Source organism: Mytilus galloprovincialis, chromosome 12, assembly GCF_965363235.1.
Source record: "Mytilus galloprovincialis chromosome 12, xbMytGall1.hap1.1, whole genome shotgun sequence".
Classification (NCBI taxonomy): domain Eukaryota; kingdom Metazoa; phylum Mollusca; class Bivalvia; order Mytilida; family Mytilidae; genus Mytilus; species Mytilus galloprovincialis.
Window position 1 is genome coordinate 4871311 of NC_134849.1, and position 21335 is coordinate 4892645.

The 21335-nt window shown below is 31.6% G+C and overlaps 2 protein-coding genes across 4 annotated transcripts in view; one reads left to right on the forward strand and one right to left on the reverse strand.

Moving 5' to 3' along the window:
• Positions 1–444: 444 nt before the first annotated feature.
• On the reverse strand, positions 445–12269 carry LOC143055344 (tRNA-splicing endonuclease subunit Sen2-like). 3 transcript variants are annotated; one of them, XM_076228473.1, is made up of 10 exons: positions 12141–12269; positions 11276–11488; positions 9441–9562; positions 8694–8812; positions 6619–7403; positions 5789–5842; positions 4792–4930; positions 2891–3051; positions 1860–1949; positions 445–578 (listed from the first exon to the last, which is right to left on the reverse strand). In XM_076228473.1, exons 2-10 carry the CDS (start codon positions 11459–11461, stop codon positions 513–515), a joined length of 1722 nt encoding a protein of 573 aa, XP_076084588.1. In that variant the 5' UTR covers positions 11462–11488; positions 12141–12269; the 3' UTR covers positions 445–512. The 3 variants fall into 3 exon arrangements, with proteins under 3 accessions (XP_076084588.1, XP_076084587.1, XP_076084589.1); XM_076228472.1 differs by having other exon boundaries at positions 6619–7433; XM_076228474.1 differs by lacking the exon at positions 11276–11488 and having other exon boundaries at positions 6619–7433; positions 12141–12237.
• The window catches only part of LOC143055342 (protein smoothened-like), a 32129-nt gene continuing 23060 nt past the window's right edge, over positions 12267–21335 (forward strand). The window contains exons 1-2 of the mRNA XM_076228468.1: positions 12267–12283; positions 20305–21175. Of these exons, the coding sequence (XP_076084583.1) occupies positions 20750–21175 (426 nt within the window). The 5' untranslated portion in view covers positions 12267–12283; positions 20305–20749. The remainder of the gene's footprint in view (positions 12284–20304; positions 21176–21335) is intronic.

Consider the following 21335-nt stretch of genomic DNA (forward strand, 5'->3'; position numbering starts at 1 on the left):
ATATAGACATACACACATGATGGAGTCAAATTATAACAGTAACAGTCATCAAATGACTAGATTAAAAGCATGTGGACTTCTCAAATTCATAATAAACAACAGTTCGAAGGACACAAATGGTCCAGCTCCCAAAAAAAGGTTGATATAATTATAACGGTATAACTATCATTCTAACAAGATTTTTTTAAGTCCAGAACCTGTAAATTCAGAAAAAAACCAGCATAGCGCAGAACCAACTCTATCTTTAACTGATCATGAAATTGAAAGGCTCACATATTGACTAAAAAACAGCTCAATATGTGGGTCTGTATATAACTGTTTGTTCAGAATGACAGAACGACAGATACGGTAAAACACTTTATGGTTGTGTACCTATTTGCTGGGTCAAACTAACAAAACATCAACTCAAAGCCATTTCTACATTTGACTTTGAAAGAAATTGACCATACAATGTTTGTTTCTTAAAAATTTATTATTTCAGAATAAATAAAATGTTTATAAATGTTTTCTGGTTAAGGTATTTCCTCAGTATGTTTCTCTCTTTCTTGTGATGACACCCATCTTGATATAACCACTTCCTGTGAAGAAAATATGATGTTTTTACAATCCTTATTGAAAAATGCAGTTCTGCCAACTTGTCATGAACCAATTGCGTGATTTAGCCAAAATTGTAACGATCAAAGGGAAAAAACAATAGATCAAAGGAAAATGCCATGAAACTGACCATTTTCAGGAAGACTGTCAATCTAGACAACTATTCTTGGCAATTTGTATTAGCAATATTATGTGTTTTCGGTTTAGATTTATAGATTATCATTGGTAATCACAACGAGATAGATTTTCTTGTTTGAGCTGGTACAATAAAATTGAGAAAAGCAATTGAGATGCAATAACCAATGGTAATCTGTTTATTGATATTTTAACTATGATGACGTTGTTAATTTGATTGACAACGGCACATATGCCCTTAGTTTCTAGCAATAATTTGTTATAGGAAAATCAGTCAAAGGAAAGTTTTCGTAAAATAGCAGTAATATGATATTACATGAAATAGTAAGTAAAACAAATTTATGCATGTAAAGCATTGTGATAGTATATCAGCTGTAAGAACAACATTGCATGCATTTCATTGATAACTTGAAGATGAGTGAGATGAAAGCACATTGTTGCTACATTGTCATGTTACATCAAGAATCATGTCCTGTCCTTGAACTTTAAAATAAAAGACAGTAGAATCAAAGAGAAAATGTACAAATTAACAATTAAAAATAAATATTATGGAATATGATATTGCATCATATTTATAAACTGCATTGTATAATGAAAATATGCAGCTGTATTCTAAAAAACTCTTTGATGTTTGATTTCTCTTTTGACTTCACGGTCCCCTTGTTTTACATACAGTGTGGACACATGTCTTAATGTCTAGATGTCTTTTGAATAAAATAAAAGGGTATCGAGAATTTTCAATATTTAAGTTCTAAAACCAATTAACTTCAAAGGGGTGTATGGTTTTTTTTCTGAGTGAGAAATTATTAATTTAGTTTTTTTCTACACTATCAATCAAATTACTGTATTTTTTTCTCAATTTAACCAGGTTTGCGGGAAATCTGCATTCAGAATATTTTTTTTGTAATCTGCTTGACCAGAATATTTTTTTTCATCAAATTGGGGATCAGAATATTTTTTTATAGAGAAAAAAACATAACCCCTCCCCCCTTGAAGTTAAATGGTTGTTCCCTTATACTGATTTTTTTAATTAGTTTTGAATTATAAATTCTAAATGTCTACTCTCTTCAAATCTAAACTAATTATCTGATAAACAAAATATCTAATTGAATGTCAATGGCAGTACAAACCTTAACTTTGAATTGTGGGATACATTTAGGTGACAACAGATCTTCCTCTGTTAAACTGTTTGGTCTAATCACATGACATATCAAGACTTCCTGTTGAATAAAGAAAATGTACAAATAAGGAGGTTTACTTAATTATTCTGCAAAAACCCAAAAATTAGCTACTTTTCTGTTTAACATAGGGTATGCATAATTCTTGTTAAAAAGTAAGCTCAAGTAGACATATTTAAGCTTGTAGTCAAATTTGTACGCTGTTACATAAAATCACACAAGTTCACGTAAACTTTGATATCCCAATTTTAAAAATTTGACGTCACAATCAAAAATTGATAGTTGTTTGACGTCAGAAGGTTATTCTGAGCAGATCTAAGGTCATTCAGAGAACAAAATTCAGCAAAATACCAAAAGTGTGAATACATTTGTTATAAATCTGAGTATTGATCCTTTACTGGTAACTTTCAACATTTTGAAATTAAAACGATTTGACACAGGCCTACTTTTTCACATTATCAAGAGGCATAACACCAGAAAGAAATGAATGGAGACCCAGATGGTGCCCCAAGTTACATAAAACATTATAAAGAGGCATAACTCAACATAGTGATGCAACCCAAACAGTCCTTTTCAGGGCCATCAATATTTTACAAAAAGATTCTACCTTTTTCGTACATATGAGAAATTGTAAAAGATAAATGTGTTTTCAAACATCAACTTCTGGCTTGTGTTTGTTACTAAAGAGTAAAGTCTAAAGTGAAGTATGTGTTTTTCAATGCTTAAAACAGTTCTTCCACTGTTAGTTCGGTATAATAAAACAATTGTGGTACCTTAGAAGCAACGACTATCCAAAATTGTCAAGCCTCATTGAAATAACCTTCTTAGGAAATCAATGTACTCAATTGCAACCAATGTAATAATAATAACTTTTTTCTCCTTTCCGTCAGGTACTTACCTTAGATACTTGTTCAGTAAGTCTGTTAAGCCCTGCCAGATTGGTCCAGGTGAGGTCTCTAGTGTGGTATTGAGGGACTACATACCTTAGATACTTGTTCAGTAAGTCTGTTAAGCCCTGCCAGATTGGTCCATGTCAGGTCTCTAGTGTGGTATTGAGGGACTTCCTCTAAAGAATCTTCCCATACCATCTTAACTATCACTGAGTAACTACCATGATAAAAAGCTGGTCCTTCTTTGTATATTACTGAAAAAAATATATGCTCCTTGATGAAAAACTTTCCCTTGTGTCAAATCTGGTATAATTTCATACCAGAAACTCAAATGTGTCCTTAGTAAATGGTATCAGTTTCTATGTTCAGTGGACCATGAAATTGGGGTCAGATAGAAATAACTTTTTCTAAACCAAATTAATCAATGATGTTCTGTCAGTTCAAAGATAAGGGCAACATACATAATAAAGATTTGTTTATTGACAACTTTCAGGAGAAGTCTGAATATTGGATTTGAGAAATTTAACATAATCCTGAAACAAGCAGTAAAATATTCTAATTTTCTGATTTTCAATCAATAATTCTTTTGTACATGTTGTACACATTGGTAGTGGCATGGGCAAGTTACATTAATATCACAAAATAGTACTTTTTTCTTAACTGAACATTTGCCATTCTTTATGTTATTTCACAAATCATGATAATGATAAAGGAAAAAAGTTGAGCAGGGTCATTTTCAAAAGGGGGGGAATAAAGGGTAAAATGCATTGATCATCCCAAAAAAAGGGGGTCTCCACCTCTCTGGATCCTCTACTGTTGAGTACTTACAAAACTAATTCTAATCTGCAAGATCATGTACCATGTTCAATGGTTGTCGCTTCCCAATATATCTTTTGTACATCGATTATGATGGTAGATCTTTAATGGACTCTTTTGAATTAATTTAGAACTAGTATTGAATTTTGACAATCGGAAAATGGTTTGGTATGGACACAAGTTCCAGATTGAAGATTGAATGCTGATCGCCAGGCTTCAGTTTTGTTTTATTGTCTAAGTTGCTGTCTTATTCATTTATGGAAGACATTACAACAGTATGAAATCAAGTTATTGAGTTACTGTGGACTAATCATTATTCGTTAGAAACCAATTTTCGTGGGTTTCCTGGATAAAGGAGAACCACAAACTTCAATGTTCAACTAATAACACCTTTACTATGAGATTTTTAAGCAGAAAACCATGAAATCAAATATCCATGAAAATGCAAGTTTTCCTCAATCCACGAAAATAAATGAATCCACAGTAAAAGTTGTAAGGTAAAAATATTCTTTCCCCAAAAGAGTAACACAAAACTTACTGAAATCTGAGCCGAATTTAAGTCCAGTTTTTGATCTTTTCCAAAAGAGTAACACAAAACTTACTGAAATCTGAGCCGAATTTAAGTCCAGTTTTTGATCTTTTCCAAAAGAGTAACACAAAACTTACTGAAATCTGAGCCGAATTTAAGTCCAGTTTTTGATCTTTTCCAAAAGAGTAACACAAAACTTACTGAAATCTGAGCCGAATTTAAGTCCAGTTTTTGATCTTTTCCAAAAGAGTAACACAAAACTTACTGAAATCTGAGCCGAATTTAAGTCCAGTTTTTGATCTTTTCCAAAAGAGTAACACAAAACTTACTGAAATCTGAGCCGAATTTAAGTCCAGTTTTTGATCTTTTCCAAAAGAGTAACACAAAACTTACTGAAATCTGAGCCGAATTTAAGTCCAGTTTTTGATCTTTTCCAAAAGAGTAACACAAAACTTACTGAAATCTGAGCCGAATTTAAGTCCAGTTTTTGATCTTTTCCAAAAGAGTAACACAAAACTTACTGAAATCTGAGCCGAATTTAAGTCCAGTTTTTGATCTTTTCCAAAAGAGTAACACAAAACTTACTGTAATCTGAGCCGAATTTAAGTCCAGTTTTTGATCTTTTCCAAAAGAGTAACACAAAACTTACTGAAATCTGAGCCGAATTTGAGTCCAGTTTTGGGTACCCATCCTTTACTCCTGTAGTAATGATAAGCTATATAATTAGGTATGAATGTTTGTTGTTTACTGCTGAACGTCTCCCACATCTCTGTTAAATCTGGAGTTCTCTGAAACACAGAAAGTATAATAAGGTAATACTGTGGATTCCATTGGTTTGTATGGGAACCAATTTTCACGGATTGAGGGAAAATCATATTTTCATGGATATTTAATTTCATTGTATTGCAAAAATCTCCACACCAGCTCAAAGATGATTTGTACTTTGTTACACATTTAATTTTTGGTTCACCCTTTAATACCCATGAAATCCACGAAAATTGGTATCCCTCGAATAATAATGTTACACATAAAATCTGAAGAAGGTTGAAATTTATATCTACATGCATTATTTAGTTGATTTATTTCCTCATGCTTTTTAATAATGACAGGACCATGACAATAAAAGGCCAAAAGACAAACAATTTTATACAAAAAAAGACAGAAAAATAAAAACTGAGCAACACATACCCCATCTAAAACCTTGGGGTCATCTATAGGTTATCTGGGATGGTAAGCACATCCTGCTCCTCATGTAACTATAAAAATGTTTAAATGAGTTTTTGACCTTGACCTTCATTGAATGGTTTTCTTCCTTATAAGAGACATGCCTTCTTATAGTGGTAAATAATTATGTCAAGTATCATTACCAACTCTAAGGCATATAAAAGTTGGAAAGCTGAGAGGATTTGTGACAGATACACAAGCTGATAATTCTGCCATTCAATCTGTGTCGTTGTAATAACCACACCAAATAAACTTATTTTCAATCTCTGAGGCAACTCAAATGTTGCAAAATTATAAAATAATTAGGACTTTCAGTAAAAAACATTAATTTCTAAATGTCTTTTACTGATAATATTATAAAGTTGTTTGGTTGCTGTTCCATTATACTCCCTACAAAAGATTCTATTTTAGTAAAAACTTACTTCGTTATCATCTTTTACAACTAGACAACCAAGGCCATAGGACAGGAAAAATGCCTGAAATACATAGATTAGACTGTTGGTATTCATGTTTGAATGGTTTTACACTAGTCAATTTTTGGGACCTTTATAGCTTGCTGTTTTGTGTGAGCTATAATATAAGGTTTTGTGTAAAAAAGCTTTGACCTACAATGGTTTACTTTTTACAAATTGAGACTTGGATGGATGGTTGTTTCATTGGCAATCATACCACATCTTCTTACAATGTATATCTACATGTAATCAAGAAATTGATGAAATTTTGTCAAGTGGTTTAAGACATTTTTTGGATGATTTAAATCAATATGTTTGGTTGGTGTGTATTGCATACAATTACTAACAAATTAATCTTAAAAACATCTCTTTCAAAGGATAAACATGTGAAAACAAAGAATAAATATTGCTGAACAATTTTCTCAAGTATTCTGAAAAAACCCATGGCAAGTACACATAATTTTTCTCTGTTCTCTTTTATGTGTTCTTTTACATTTTTTCAGAGTGGTTTAATTTTTGTTTCTTTGACATGTTAAATTGAATACCGTGGATTCATTTATTTTTTCGTAAATACTAATTTGCATGGATGAAAGAAAAAAACATGAGTTCGTGGAAAGCTAATTTCGTGATTTTGTCAAAATCTGCATACAAACCTATAGACAATTTGTCATTCCTTGAACATTTAATTTTGTGGTTCACCTGTACCCACAAAATTGAAAAAAAATTGGTATCCAACGAATAATAATGAATCCACAGTATAAGTTTTCCCAATGCCATGGCTAATATGCTGTTAATTTTACCTCCTCAAAAGACAAATGAAGATTTTCTTTAACAAAGAATGGATCCTTTTTTAAAACAGGTCTCCATTTCTTTTTCTTCCTAGATAATTTTCTTCTCTTCCAAACTTCTGCTTCACTGTCAGAATCATCAACTATAAATAATTCACCCTCAGTATCATCTGACTTACACAGAGAGTCGAAATCACTATCTGTACTTTCTGTATTCAACAATTTAGATTTTTCAGTTTTTAATGGTAAAACATTATCCAACATATTTGTTTGGGAACTTTGGAAATCGTTTTGTTTGCTGTCAGTCTCAACACTCATTTTCATTTCAGGATTGTCAATTGAAATGGCTTCTCTTTGATTAAATTGTGTTTCTTTGGTCAATTTATTTACATCTCCATGATTTTCATGTCCTGAAATGGATTCTTTCTCAGAATACTTGTCCAATTGAGATATAACATTCTTTCTTTTTGAAGAATCATTGTCCATAACCTCAGTAACCTCTAGTAATTCAGACTTCTTTTTAGAATCATCATTCCAAATATCCTCAGATTTATACATTGCAATGTTTTGAGTTTTATTTATTCCAGATACTGAGGCAGATGAAGACTCATCTCCCCAGAAATCAGCATCCTCTTCCCATAAGTCCTCTTTACTTCCTGTGTTACTGGTTTCCCATTGGCTTACTGGTTCTGCCCACAAGTCTGTAGGCATTGCCTTCAAGGGTTTTGTTTGTGAATGAAATAATTTATTGCCATCATCAATATTTGGATTTGATGTGTTTTCTTCGTCTTTTGTTACTGTAACAGAAAATTTTAATTCAGAATTCCCTGCAAAATATTAATGTAGATGTGATCTATCAATAATTGATATATATAATAACAAATACTCATATGGGGGAAACTTTTCCAGGAAAAGTTTCCACATTTATTGAAAAGGAAATAAACCCTTTCCCAAAAATCAGTTGGTGTTTACCTTACTTACAAACTTTTTTCAAAGCAAAATGTTCCATTAATTTATATACAATAGTTATGTGGTATCACTATGATTGCCAATAAGACAACTTTTTCCTAAAAACCAAAATTTGAGGTTCTCCAGCAGGTTAAGCAGATCCTGTTCCGCATGTAGCACCAATTGTGTTTTTTTTTGTATTTTTTGTATTTTTCAAGACGAAACATGTGAAACTACATAACACAGTATTAGACACAAATTATAAAAATTTATGTCACACATGTAAGTTCGATCAAATCATAATGGTATAAGAAGATATAAATATTACAATTGATCTTGTTAATTAAATGCTGCTTCTAACATGTACAATTGCCAATTCTGATCCATATTTTCGTGTGCAGGGGTTAGAAACATACAGAGTATTTCTATATTAATATTGAATATTTTAAATATTCTATCCCACCATGTTTTGTGGAAATAAGCTCTTATATCTACATTTGTATATATAGTATTTGAATAAAAACAAGATATTATTTACGGTTTTACTGTTGTCAAAATCCTAAGACACACCTAAAAGGACTTCTTTTGCGCTGAAAGGCACCCATTGTGTTGCCCAAGTACAAACCTGGTGATACATGTAAGTCTTATTTGGAAGGTCAAATGTACGAGAAAAAATATGTATTAGATAAATAAAAAATCTCAAGTTTATAAGACTTTAATAAGTTCCTGAGATGGCAAATACTATATTAGTTAAAGATTTCAAGATCAAATGAAAGTTCACTAAACAAAACAAAATCAAAGGAGAAAATATAAATGGTCTACAATAAGATTAACAGTTTACAGCAAAATGACTTGAGTCTGTAGGTAAAAGTAATATTGTTGGCTAGCTTGTTTGTTAGGTGAACCTTGTTATCATTATAAGGTTAACTATACTACCCTCTTTTCAGAGTAGTCTAGTCCTACAGACAAATAGATTGGTTATCTGTTAGACTAGTCTACTCTTAAAGGAGGGTAGTATACCAGACCTAATAATGACTTCACAGTTAAGCTAGCAAGCAAGCTAACCAAATATATTACCTATACTTACACACTCAAGTCATATTGCTGTAAGAAATAACACATGAAGTATATCTACATACCATCCTTAGATATTTCTGTATCTGAGTCCTCTTTGAGTTCTTCAGAACTATCATATTCTGTATTGCATCCTGATGTCCCCTTTATTTGTTCTAAGTACCAGTTTAGTCTGTGTACATAACTGAAAAGAAACAAGCATTCTGTGAGTATTGCATGGCAATACATAGTCCCCTACCGGTTAAAATTAATTTTAATGGAACCAATTTCTAACTTGATCAAAAAACAAACCTACCACTTAACTCTGAGTCTTCAAACAATGTCTTTTACAAATCTTTTAAAAATGAGTTTATTTCCCTTTTGAACAGAAATCTAGTAATTAATAAGTATTTCATCAAAAATTAAATTCTAGGGAAAGGGCTTTAACTGACCAAGGAGAAAAGCAAAAATTGTGAAAATTGAACTTGACCTGTAATGTCATGATAAAACAATACACTAAATATCAAATCAATATCTTCAAGCATGAAGAAAAAAAGTCTGGAAAACTGAATTGCTGGACTGATGCGTGGACAGACAGACTGACAGAGTGCAAACCTTAAGTCCCCTTCAACTTCATCAGCAGGGGACTAATAAATAATTAGCTTTCTCTGTTAAAAGAGTCTTCATGGGAGACAATTCATCAAAATTCACTCAAAGGTTAATTCCTTAAAATAACAGAATTTTCCATTACAAAAATCAACAGTTTTGGAACTATAAACTACTACAATAATAGGTCCTTCTCTGATATTTCTGAGTAATTGACATTTACTTACCTTCTCCTACTCATAATTCTTGCAATGATTGTCTCCCCTTTTTTGTTTGGAATGGCCAATGTTTTGAAGCGCTGATTAAACTCTGGCTTACTTCTGGATAAAGTACCTTTTCCAAAAAATCCCTAAAAGTAAAGATTCAAATCCTTTGAACAAAACTTGTAAAAAAATTCAAGAATAAGAAAGGGAGACAATTGTACATAAATTGTCAATTGAAAAAGAATGTACACGAGACATTTTAAAAAATGACATTAATTAAATGTATGCAATAAATCAATTAGTAACCAAATAAGGTAGAGAGTGTTTAAGTCTTTGAAGATTATGGAAAGTTCTTCAAAGCTAAATTTAAGATATTTAAATTATTTTAGTTGCCCGACTGTTTACAGTATTTAAACAGTTTACCTATGTTTAAACATAGAAAATGACTTTGACCAGTTGGTCAAGTTAAGAAGGAACATCTCTAAATTCTGTTGAATAATAAACCTTAATTACCTGAAAAAAAAAATAAAAAAATAGTGAAGCTGATTTTTAAGGGATGCTGTATAACAACTTTATGCCATAAACAATTATTATTAATACAAGTGTTATATGTAGATGTACATGTATATAAATTTTACATAAATAAGGCCGTTAGTTTTCTCGTTTGAATTGTTTTACATTGTCTTATCGGGGCCTTTTATAACTGACTATGTGGTATGGGCTTTGCTCATTGTTGAAGGCCGTACGGTGACCTATAGTTGTTAATGTCTGTGTCATTTTGGTCTTTTGTGGATAGTTGTCTCATTGGCAATCATACCACATCTTCTTTTTTATATGTACATTGTTTTTGTACTTATAAAAAGATTTCTCATTTATTTGTATTGATACACATTTTCCATATCGAAACCCTTGAGCAGCCATCACTTTGGTTTTTTTTCTCTGTTGATGTCTGTACAGTGGCCAATTAATAGAGAATAATACATGGCAAAATCAGAATCATATGTCGTATCATCCCGGGACACCAATATCAGCCCAAGGGCCTTTAGGCCCGAGGGATGGTATTGGTCAAAGGTGATACGGCATGTGATACAGATTTTGCAATGTTTTATACGCTTTATCATATATTTCAACAGGAGAGTTATATTATATGAACTGATTTTTGATCCATAGCACTGGGTTACCTTCAATATTCTACTTTTGTCTTGTTTTAGAAGCCTTAAAAGAACTGCTCAATACACCTGGGTTACCTTACAATTTGCGTGCTGTGGTTTTAAAAATATTTTGTTTATTATTGTATTTTTTTGTGTGTTTTGTAATTTTTTTATAGTTTCATTTAGAGTGCCAAAAAATATGAAAACTTAACGTTCGTGACGTCACATGTACATACCAAACAATGACGTCATTCAATAAATTGGGTCACGCCAGATTGACTGTTCTATTTGACCTATATTGAGGAAAAATATTTCTTAAGTTTACATTATAAAAAGTGACTTTATGTAAAAAAAAAAAGTAGGGGTGTGATAAAGGGTAAAGGTGTGATAAAGGGTATGCGATAAAGGGTAGGGGTGTGATAAAGGGTAAGCCATAAAGGTTGCGCATCAAAGTTGCGCGATATGGATTAAACAGCAGGCCATTTATCAAATATTCAAAACTACTGTATTTACTACTCAAACCTATGATAAAAGTTTATATCTACTTCCAATACACTCAGGTGGATAGTTGTCATATTGGCAACCATACCACATCTCCTTATTTGAATATAAAGGTCCTTCAAGGACCTTTCATGGAACAAATCTTGCACAATATATTTATGCAGCTTGAACACACAATAAGTGTAAAACTTTTACTTAGGATCTCACCATTTTGTACAGTCTGTCAATATCTCCACTATGTTTGATTTCTATGTGGTTGTCATGGAGATAGCCTGTGTAGTAGAACCATGTGTTCTCATACTGTTCTGTTGCTATGGGAACTGGAAATGGTGACTCTTTGGCTGCATGTACTCTTTTCTTCTTTTTTGGATTAACCAGCTTAGAGAATGCCATACCAACAAATAGAAACTTTTTTTTTACCTGAATAGAAAGCAATAGTTACTATGCTTGGAAAATTATTGTTTGTCTTTTTATCATGTGGTATGATTGCCAATGAGACAACTCTCCACAAGAGACCAAAATGACACAGAAATTAACAACTATAGGTCACTGTATGGCCTTCAACAATGAGCAAAGCCCATATCCCATGGATGTCAGCTATAAAAGGCCCCGAAATGACAATGTAAAACAATTCAAACAAGAAAACTAACAGCCTTATTAAACATGTTAGCTGGATCCCAACCTTCTCCTTACCTAAAACAGTGGTGTAACAGTACAACATAAGAATAAACTATAAAATCAGTTGAAAATGCTTAACTCATCATTTCAATACAAATAGAAATACATATTACAAAAACAAAGTCATCATAGTCTAATTGGTACTTCAACTACTTGTACATCCCAATAACAAAAGATACTATATAAAGTACACCTGACGTGTTTAGATGGTAAACTCATGAAGAGCATGTCATCATGTAACATTGTAGATTTTCCTTTAATTTTTTTCTGTACTTGGCTTTTCTTCTTTTTTTTTTTAATATGTACATAGCCCTTCCCCTTTTATTAATAAGCACTATTTGTTTGTTAAATGTATCAAAAATCATAATTATATTGAAAAGTTTGTCTCTATTACTTAATTGATCTCCTTGTTTTTATTTAGAACGCTTTCTTTAGCCATATGTTTATCAAACCAATATTTCTCATTGCACATGTAGAGGTTAATATTGAGAACGGATGTCAGCATTGTCACGTGATCAATGGATTAATTTAGGTCAGGTAAGAACACAGGTTGTTGGCTACTTATCAACATTTTATTGACTTATTTACATAGTCAAAGTGTTTAACAGATTATCGATTACAATCAATATTATCTTATGTTAGTAAATGGCGGGTAGTTTGATTTGAAAGCGAGTACAAAGTAGAGAAACTGACCAAAAATGTATGGTTGACCTCACCTTGGTCTTTGTTGATTTTCACACAACTTCAAAAATCTAGAAGCTATGACTACTATTGTGTATTGCTTGATGCAAATATGAGTTGAAAAGAGACATTTAAAAACACAAAAGAAACTGACAGTTCTTTATGTTAATAGGGTGTTATCACATGTCATGCATGTGAAGTTATTCAATTAAAAAAATTAAAAAATAGAAAATAAGGGTATACTCTTCTTAGTCTCTATCGATAGTCTACTGTATCACTAGTCTGTCAATATTGAGGTTGTGAGTTTGGCTCTAAAACAGGGTTAGTAATTTTACCTACGAATGTTCATAATACAATGACTCTCTGTACCCTGGTTTTCTCCAAGGATGAAAACTGACCCCATGAAATAGCTAGCACAATATAGAATTATATTAAGGCACTGGCTACGGTTACATGGAAATGTAACAATAATAAAAATATTATTGTTACATCGGAGACTAATTGCCGGAGTGCAAAGTTGGGCAAGGAACCAAATAATTACGAATGTAACAATAATTATTGAGGCTACGGTTACATTGTGTTATTGTTACATGAAAAACAGCAATGTACGCTAAATTTATTAAATTTAAATCTTCTTTAGCTGTGTTGCTTAATTCTTTCATATGTACTAATTAATACTTGTAATAATGATAATTAATAAGTATTATTATTATACAAATGATGTTTAAGTAGTTTTACATATTAATCTTAAAGTTAATAAAAATACCTCAGATTAGCAGTGTCAAAATGAATGCGAAAAATATAGTTTGTTGTTGAGAACTGGGGCTGATAAAGTGTTCACTTTTTGAAGTATTTAACTGCACACCTTCTCTTATTACTGTCATTATATACTTTGAACAAATTGGATGCAGAGATTTATTTTACCAATTTAGTTTTGGATGAAAAACTTGGGATGCGTTTGAAACGAAAATGAAACAATATCAAGACACAAATTTCATACAGCCAGTGGCGTAGCTAGGTAATTTTCAAGTGTACGCCCGAACCTCGGTCAGGGCCTAAAGGCCCCTATTGGATCCAGGCCAATGAACCAGCTGGTAGTAGATGGGCGGGTGCTAAGCCTTCGGAAGTTTTAAAGTTATTGAGAATGACATACCATTTCTGTTACTGAAAACTCATATCAATAACAACATTCTGTAGATTGAAAATGGTTATTTTTTTATGTTTAATCTATTCATTGTATATTTAGAATCGTAAATGAACATGCAATGATTAATTTTCTGAGTTGTTCAGGTGCAATATTAAAATGTGTAGATAGAAACCTGGTTCTTGCCTGAAATTTTTAATTTCAGTGATATTTATTTATCAGTCCATTACAGGATTTAAACAAATGAAATATTTTCATTTAATTTCTGCACAGGTTTTATGACAAAATATGGAGGTTTATAAATTAATCATGTAAATTAACTCGACATCATAATTACCAGGATGGAAATTTATTCTTGTGCTATACGTGTTTTCCTCCAAGAAAGTTTCATTAACTTTGACCACGGTTTTACAAATAATTTATATGCACCAAATTTTAACCTCAGAATGTAAATCAAGTTCAAGAAATTCCTTTTAAACATCCATAAATTACAGAAAACTCATCTTATATAATTTCGTCATGATGCGCTGGATACTCTTTTGACCATAAACAGTTTTTGTTCAGCTATCGCAAAATCATGCGATAGTTTGACATAAATAGCTATTGATATATTAAAATTTTAACCACATACTGAACCACACAGTTATAATAAAAACAAATGCAAACCCCATGTACATAAGGACATTCTTTTAAAAAAGGAAAGCGAGTATAGAAATCACGGAAGATTTAGACTTTGACAGAAAATGAATAAATATACAAATATGACACCAATTTTGTCATTTTTATTCGAAATTACAAGCTGAGACTACTATATACTATGTTATAGTAGTCTCAATTACAAGCAATTGAAGAAAGACTTAGAAGGTTGATGTACTGTTAACCAATTCTTTTAATAATATCTAGATGAAAATATTTTGTTTTACCAAATTCAAGTGTACGCCCGGGCGTTTTGACGTAAACGTAGCTACGCGCATGACAGCTCTATAGCTATAGCTCTATACAAAAGCAACTCTAAAAAATTGATACATCAACTGAAGCAAAGTTTGTTAACTGCTAAGTTGGATACTGAAATCTGAGGTAAACCTAACATCTGTAATGGACGGCAATGCAATCATATTGAAAGACAACATGAAACTACACCACATGCTTTCAACCAAAAGATCGGATGAGAATATCAACATTGCGAGAGTAAAATAGTATTTCTCACCGAAAGCATGGCAAACATTAAAGACCGACCGTGCAAGGGCTGTATAGCCAGTCAAGGTCGTTAAAAACTTCCATTTGTAACATTAAAGATTTCCTTATCTTCTAAAAGAAATATCGCAGAATTGAATTGCATGGTATGCGATACAGACGTTCACAGCGGAGGGTAGGAGGGGTCCTGATCTCGAAATCCCGGGCTTAAAAACATGAAGTCCCGAGGTCCCGAATTAAAAAAATAAATAAATCCCGACATCCCGAAAGATCAATCTCGATATCCCGAGCTTAAAAAAACACCCGATCCCGCATCCCGAAAAAGGTCCTGCCCCCTTATTACTGGTGTGTGATGGCTGCTTGGAGTGGATTCGTCAAAATGATGTGTCGGACTTAAACATGCTCCAAAAACCACTTACTGGATATTTATAAACTGTCATTGTAAATAAAAAAAATAAAGACATTGTATGTATTGTAAATATAAAATAAATGTCTTAAACTTTTATTATTTAGTACATATTACAAGTCCCCATCGTACATTGCTGTTTTTCATGTAACAATAACGCTATGTAACCGTAGCCTCAATAGTTATTGTTACATTCGTAATTAATCAGGTCCTCATCCAACCATGCATTCCGGCATTTAGTCTCCAATGTAACAATAATATTTTTATTATTGTTACATTTCCATGTAACCGTAGCCAGTGCCTTATATTATCAGTCAAGGGTCTAATTAGAGAAAAATAACATACATGTTGTTATTGTGAGCTAAAATATCAAAAAACTGTGATAACATATGTATGTTACATGTTTCAAAGGGGAAATTCAATATACAACCTTTATTTTGTTAAATTTTTCTCCAGTTCTATTGATATTATAATTTTCTTTAAGTATACTTAAACCTTTGCAAAGATATAACAGCTCATAGTTTAGAAATCATGCATAGTACACCTATGTTATTACAGAAAATATATTCCTGCAATAACCAAAGGGTGTTATTACAGCTTCTCTATCATGTCTGTATCTCTTTACAGGCTTGCATAACAATGTATTTCAATTCATTGTAAGAAATGATGATAGAGCTTGTAATGAGGCACTGTGCAAGTTTCCAAGTGTCTCATTTACTCTCATATACAATGTTGTAAGTTTTATGCTTGTAATAACTAAGCCTTGTTATTACAGCTTAGTTTTCCCTTAAAGGCCTTGTCTCATTGATTCACCATGGTTGATCAAAATTGTATTAATGGAATTAAAAAATTAGTTATCAAGGAAATATATTAAACTACTGTGCAAAGTTTTAAGAATTCCCAAGTGCCCATTAAAGATAAAATATTTATGATATATTTAACTGATAACAAACATAATTATGTTATTACAGATTAAGGAAAAAAGAGTAGACAACTCATGAAAGTGTCTGTAATAACACATGCATATTATTTTTCTCTGATAACTCAGTCTGTGCCAAAAACTTTTTCATCTACTAGTCCGTAAATTAAATATAAAAAATTGTCCCTATCAGACTATATAAAATTTGGAAAATTTTCACTAGTCCAAATCAATATTTACTAGTCTGGGGCATCGGACTAGTGGCTAACGGTGCAGACTGATAACTTATTTAAGTTAGACCCTTGACTGGTTAATGACTAATTATAAACTTCTTTTTTTGCTATTAATCCTCCCTGCAGAGCACAGTGCTCAGTATGGATTTCCACTGCAGATCAATAGTATAAATGTAGATGTATGGACATCAAAACAAAAGAATAAAATAGCATTTCAAGACATCATATTTATTTGGACTAAGCATAATAGCACTTAAAGTGGTGTTAAACATCAATCAATAAATATGATTAATAAATATATATATACCAAAGGTTGATAATTAGATATGACATAATTTTAATTTTGCAGTGTGGCCCTCTTACGATGTCGTAATATTATTATTGCCCTCTTACGATGTCGTAATATAATTATTGCCCTCTTACGATGTCATAATATTATTATTTTCAGATAAACATTAATAGAAATTTTGTTCTTAATTTTGCAATGTAATAATCATCAGTGAATGATTAAAGAAAAATTAGAATATTTAAAAATTCTATACCTACATGTATTGTGTTCTTGTATTTTTAGAAATATCCAAAAGTAGTGATAAAATAAGTTAGAGTTCCATTAGTGAGGACAATAACCATGATAACCTACTTCTTTTTTCAAATGGTTTCACTTAGGGAGTATTCTAAGGCCTAAAAAAAATAATGTTGTGTTTCCGATCACCCCCTTGAAATTTTGAAGGGACGGTAGGTAGGGATTTTTTTTTTTTTTTTTTTTTTATAATATTATGAAATAAGCTTAAGTTATATAAACTCAATTTCCAGTTACCAAACAAAAGTTTGGGATTTAATAGAAAGAGATTGATTACCCACTTTAAAAATATCCCTGAGATAACTTTTAGTTTACCCCTTTTAAAATCCCCCTGAAATAACTTTTAGTTTACCCCCTTTTAAAATACCCCTGAAAAAAAAAAAGTCCAAACCTAAAAAAAAATTGGGCAGCACTTCCCCTAGGAAATTAGCTTTTTAAACCCAATTCCCCTATTTCAGGACCAAAAGTTTGGGATTGTCAGAGAGAGAAATTGAGAAGATGTGGGGCAGATTCATTTATAGGAACATGAACCAAACATCATCCCAAACCTACAGATAGACAAATATAATATATACACTGTTCCCTGGCAGGACACTTTCTTTTGGCAAAGCATCTGCGGCTTTTCATCAGAATGTCTATAAAGCGTTGATTGTCTGACCAGTTTCAGATGGATTAATATCAGGTTTATTTTGAAGAAGGGTCTGGCATGAAAATTTGATAAATTTAATTCCAAAAGATTGCATTGTTCCAACAGTTGTGTTATTGTCAACAATCTCGGTCCAGTCATTTTTGCCGGTGGCCGAGCACAAAATTTGTGTTGTGTATTTTTTTTCATCGATGTTAGACATTGGATGAATTTCATTGCTAACGTCAAAAAAGGTGTTACTTTCTGTAAAATTTAGAAATATTTTTTTCTCCGCGAAATGGTCACACAATGTCCGCGTTGAACATTGAATAGGACGCGTTGTGCTGCCAGGTTCAAACACTGACAAACGAAAATAACTACTGCGCATGCTCCCGCATATATAATTAGCCAAGAAGATTCCACTTTCCAGTACATTCTAAAAATAAGCCTCGAGTTTAAAATTAGCGTTGTTTTCTTTTGGGGCAATAAAAAGATCGAGGGACTTAAAAATTTTTATTTTCTTTCAGAAAAAACGGTCGGTAGGTATACAAATTATTTTTTCCCCACATCAGCTTTAAAAACTTTTGAGTCGGGGGTCTGAAGGACGGTCGGTCGGGTGACCCGAAACACAACATTTTTTTTTTAGGCCTAAACTAAATTTACAAACCAAACTCTTAAAAAACATTTGAACCCAAATTTCCAGGATCTTTGATTTTATATTACCATGATTACAAAAAAATATATCTGAGAATTGAGATTTGTCAAATTTTATGGAGTTCAGTGTATATCTAGATTTTTTTGTAGGAAACTATTAGCCAGTCAGGGGTACTACTTGTACAAGTAATCTGTATTTACTTGAAGAAGTAGAAATAAATAATAATTTATAAACTGATATAAGTTAATTATAATGTTTGAATTATCTCCCTTTAATTTTCTCAAAATTTTACTTTTGTAAGTTTTGAGGTGTAAGAACATGCATTAAACAATTTTTCTCAAGTTAGCTCATAATTTTTTATAAGAGTTCAATGTTTCATTTCATTAATTCAAAATAAATATTCCAATGGTAAGTCTGGCATTGCTCCCCTTAGTCATGTTAGTCAAGAATGATCACAAGCTGTCCTTTGGATTCATACATGTACTTCGTTTTCTTGTTATTTTGGTAATTGTGTAGGACTTAAAAATCGGTTGAATATTTTTTTCACTGTCAAAGACAGAAGTCGTGAACTGCAGCATCAGCTTATTAATGTATGTGTGTTTTCATTTCTAATTTAGTCAGTTTGAAGACTTGAAATTCTCAGTTATATCTATTCTTTAACAATTGAAACAATTTGAATTGATGTCCTGATGACAATTTTTTTTTAAGTGCCCAAAAGGTCATAACGTAGAGGCACCCAGTATTTGGCAATCAGTCAATCAGTAATTATATCTATTTAAGTGTCATATTCAAGGGTCAAAGTTTAAAGAGAAGTTCATTCATAAAATCTGTCATATTTTGCATTATAGATATGATAGTTGATTAAAGCCTGTTTTTGGATGAACGACTTGTCAATTTTTTGGCCTCTTTGAACATGTTGAATATTTTTTACGTTTTTGAAATTTGATATTTTAGTGGGTGTTTTAGCATTTAAAATTGTTTGAATATGTTCTTCTCTTTATTGCTACAAATCCAACAGATACATTTGAATTAAACTTACTGAAGATTAACCAGAATTTGTTTGCTTTGTAATTTAAAATGATAGCACAGTTACATTGTACAAATATAGTTTAAAAAGCGTATCACATGACTTTTCTGTGGATTTGAAATTTGATTTCTTTATATTTTATATTTTAAAATTAAAGGTAAGAAATTTATAAGAAAAAAATGATACAATTAAAGATTTTACCCTTAGATGTTGTAGTAACTTAATTTTATCTCATGATCATCTGTAACATTGACTTCAATTGATCAGATCTAGAGCTGCATTTAAATATTACAAACTAAAAATTTTACTTTGAATTTCCAATTTATATTTTAACTTCATTTTATTGTTTTTGAGTCAAGGAACCAAATTGAATCTTTAAGTGCGTTATAATCATAAAAGTGAAACAATTATTCTATTTAAGGAATGACTGTAATATTATTTCTGTCTACAAAGAAATAACAATTAAAAATTTGGTGCACACTGAATAACGCGCGTAGCGAGTTATTTAACAGTGTGTACCACATTTTTTATGTTATTTCGAATAGACCAAAAAAATATCATTTCTTATAATTTAATTCTAAATTCCATTTTAAACCGTAGAAAACCATGAAAAAACGTCACAGTCACATGACTAAATTATGTCTATGGGCTGAGAACAAAATAACGTCAGCCAATCAGAAGAAGCTTTACATCCAAAATTAAATTATTATCATTTGTCACAGTTTAAATTTTTGTTCTGTATTTTTAAGCTTAATTTAATAGAATAAAGGATAGACATCTGCATCCAATTTGATACACTTAATGTATAAATAAGGAGATGTTTTATGATTGCAACCAATGGGTCAACTATCAACAAGAGACCAAAGAATGAGACTAACTTATCACAAAACAGCCTTCAACACTGAGCAAAACAATGGAACCCATTTTATGTAGTAAGCTGTTAAAGACCCTGGTATGTCAAAATGTGAGACAATTCATAAGAGAAAGTCGACATCTGGATTCGAGATATAAATGTGGTACATTGTAAATATTTGTTACCTATAGAATTTAGATCTTCCATTTACCTTATAATAATACAATAATTTCAATTACAGGTTAGAGAATTTCTGAAGGATGGGAGAACGAATGGTGCCTGTTTCATCCCAACGTGTTTCAAACATACATGGTACATGTACAGAGAAGATGTTGGGTTAAAAGTTCACATTGTATTTAGTTGTCACAGCGTTTAGATGAAGAACTACAATAACAATTTTGCAAGATAATATGGAAAAGTTCAACAACTGTTCCATCATCATTTATATGAACACATCATTTAACTGGAACCAACATTGACCAATGATATTCTTGTTAGTATGGAAATGTGGCACAAACATTAATATACTTGGATACTCAAATAAACCTCTAGATACATTCTATGAAAAGCCAGTTTTAAAACAATTAACAGTGTTTTGACACCTTTTAGTTAAAGTGATTCTTTTAAACATGATAAAGCTTAAATGTTTTGGTTTCATATTGTTGTGTCTTTGAATTTTCACTTCAATGTTTTCCAAAATGGTGTTAAGAGAGGCAGCATTATTATTACTTTTGATAGTAGGTATTTCATCTGGTAAGACTTGTTACAAAAATACAACGTGCCAGTCACTCGGAACTACAACCACATGTCTTGGTGTTACCTTGACCTTCACTAATACATCGCTGGAATTCATAGATTCTTCAACATTAAGTTCAGTAAACGAGAAATTAAAACTCTGGGAGGGTTTGAAATATGTTCCCGAATGCTGGTCATTGGTTCAACCCTTTCTTTGTTCAGTGTACTTGCCTAAATGTGATGGTGGGCAGGTGGAGTTGCCTAGTAAAGAATTATGTAAGAAGATAAAATCACCATGTAAAATTGTTGAGATTTACCATGGAGCCTGGCCTGATTTCTTAGACTGTGATGAAAGCCATTTTGAGACGGGCTGTCCAGTAAGTTTATATGTTACATACTGTAAAATTCAGAAATTATTGTGTGAATTTATTATTGCCGTCTTTATAGAATGGACAAAAATGCGAGATCAAATATTGCGATTTTCAGAACATCTTCATACAGATATATGTATCAGGCAACAAAATGCGAGTTCTTATT

Bases quoted from the DNA above. Each gene is read 5' to 3' on its own strand.
- LOC143055344 (XM_076228472.1), bottom strand. From the start codon at position 11,461: ATGGCATTCTCTAAGCTGGTTAATCCAAAAAAGAAGAAAAGAGTACAT. The intron at 9,563-11,275 runs GTGAGATCCTAA...CTTTACTTTTAG, and splicing joins TTGACAGACTGTACAAAATG to GGATTTTTTGGAAAAGGTAC. The intron at 8,813-9,440 runs GTAAGTAAATGT...GTTTCTTTTCAG, and splicing joins AGAATTATGAGTAGGAGAAG to TTATGTACACAGACTAAACT.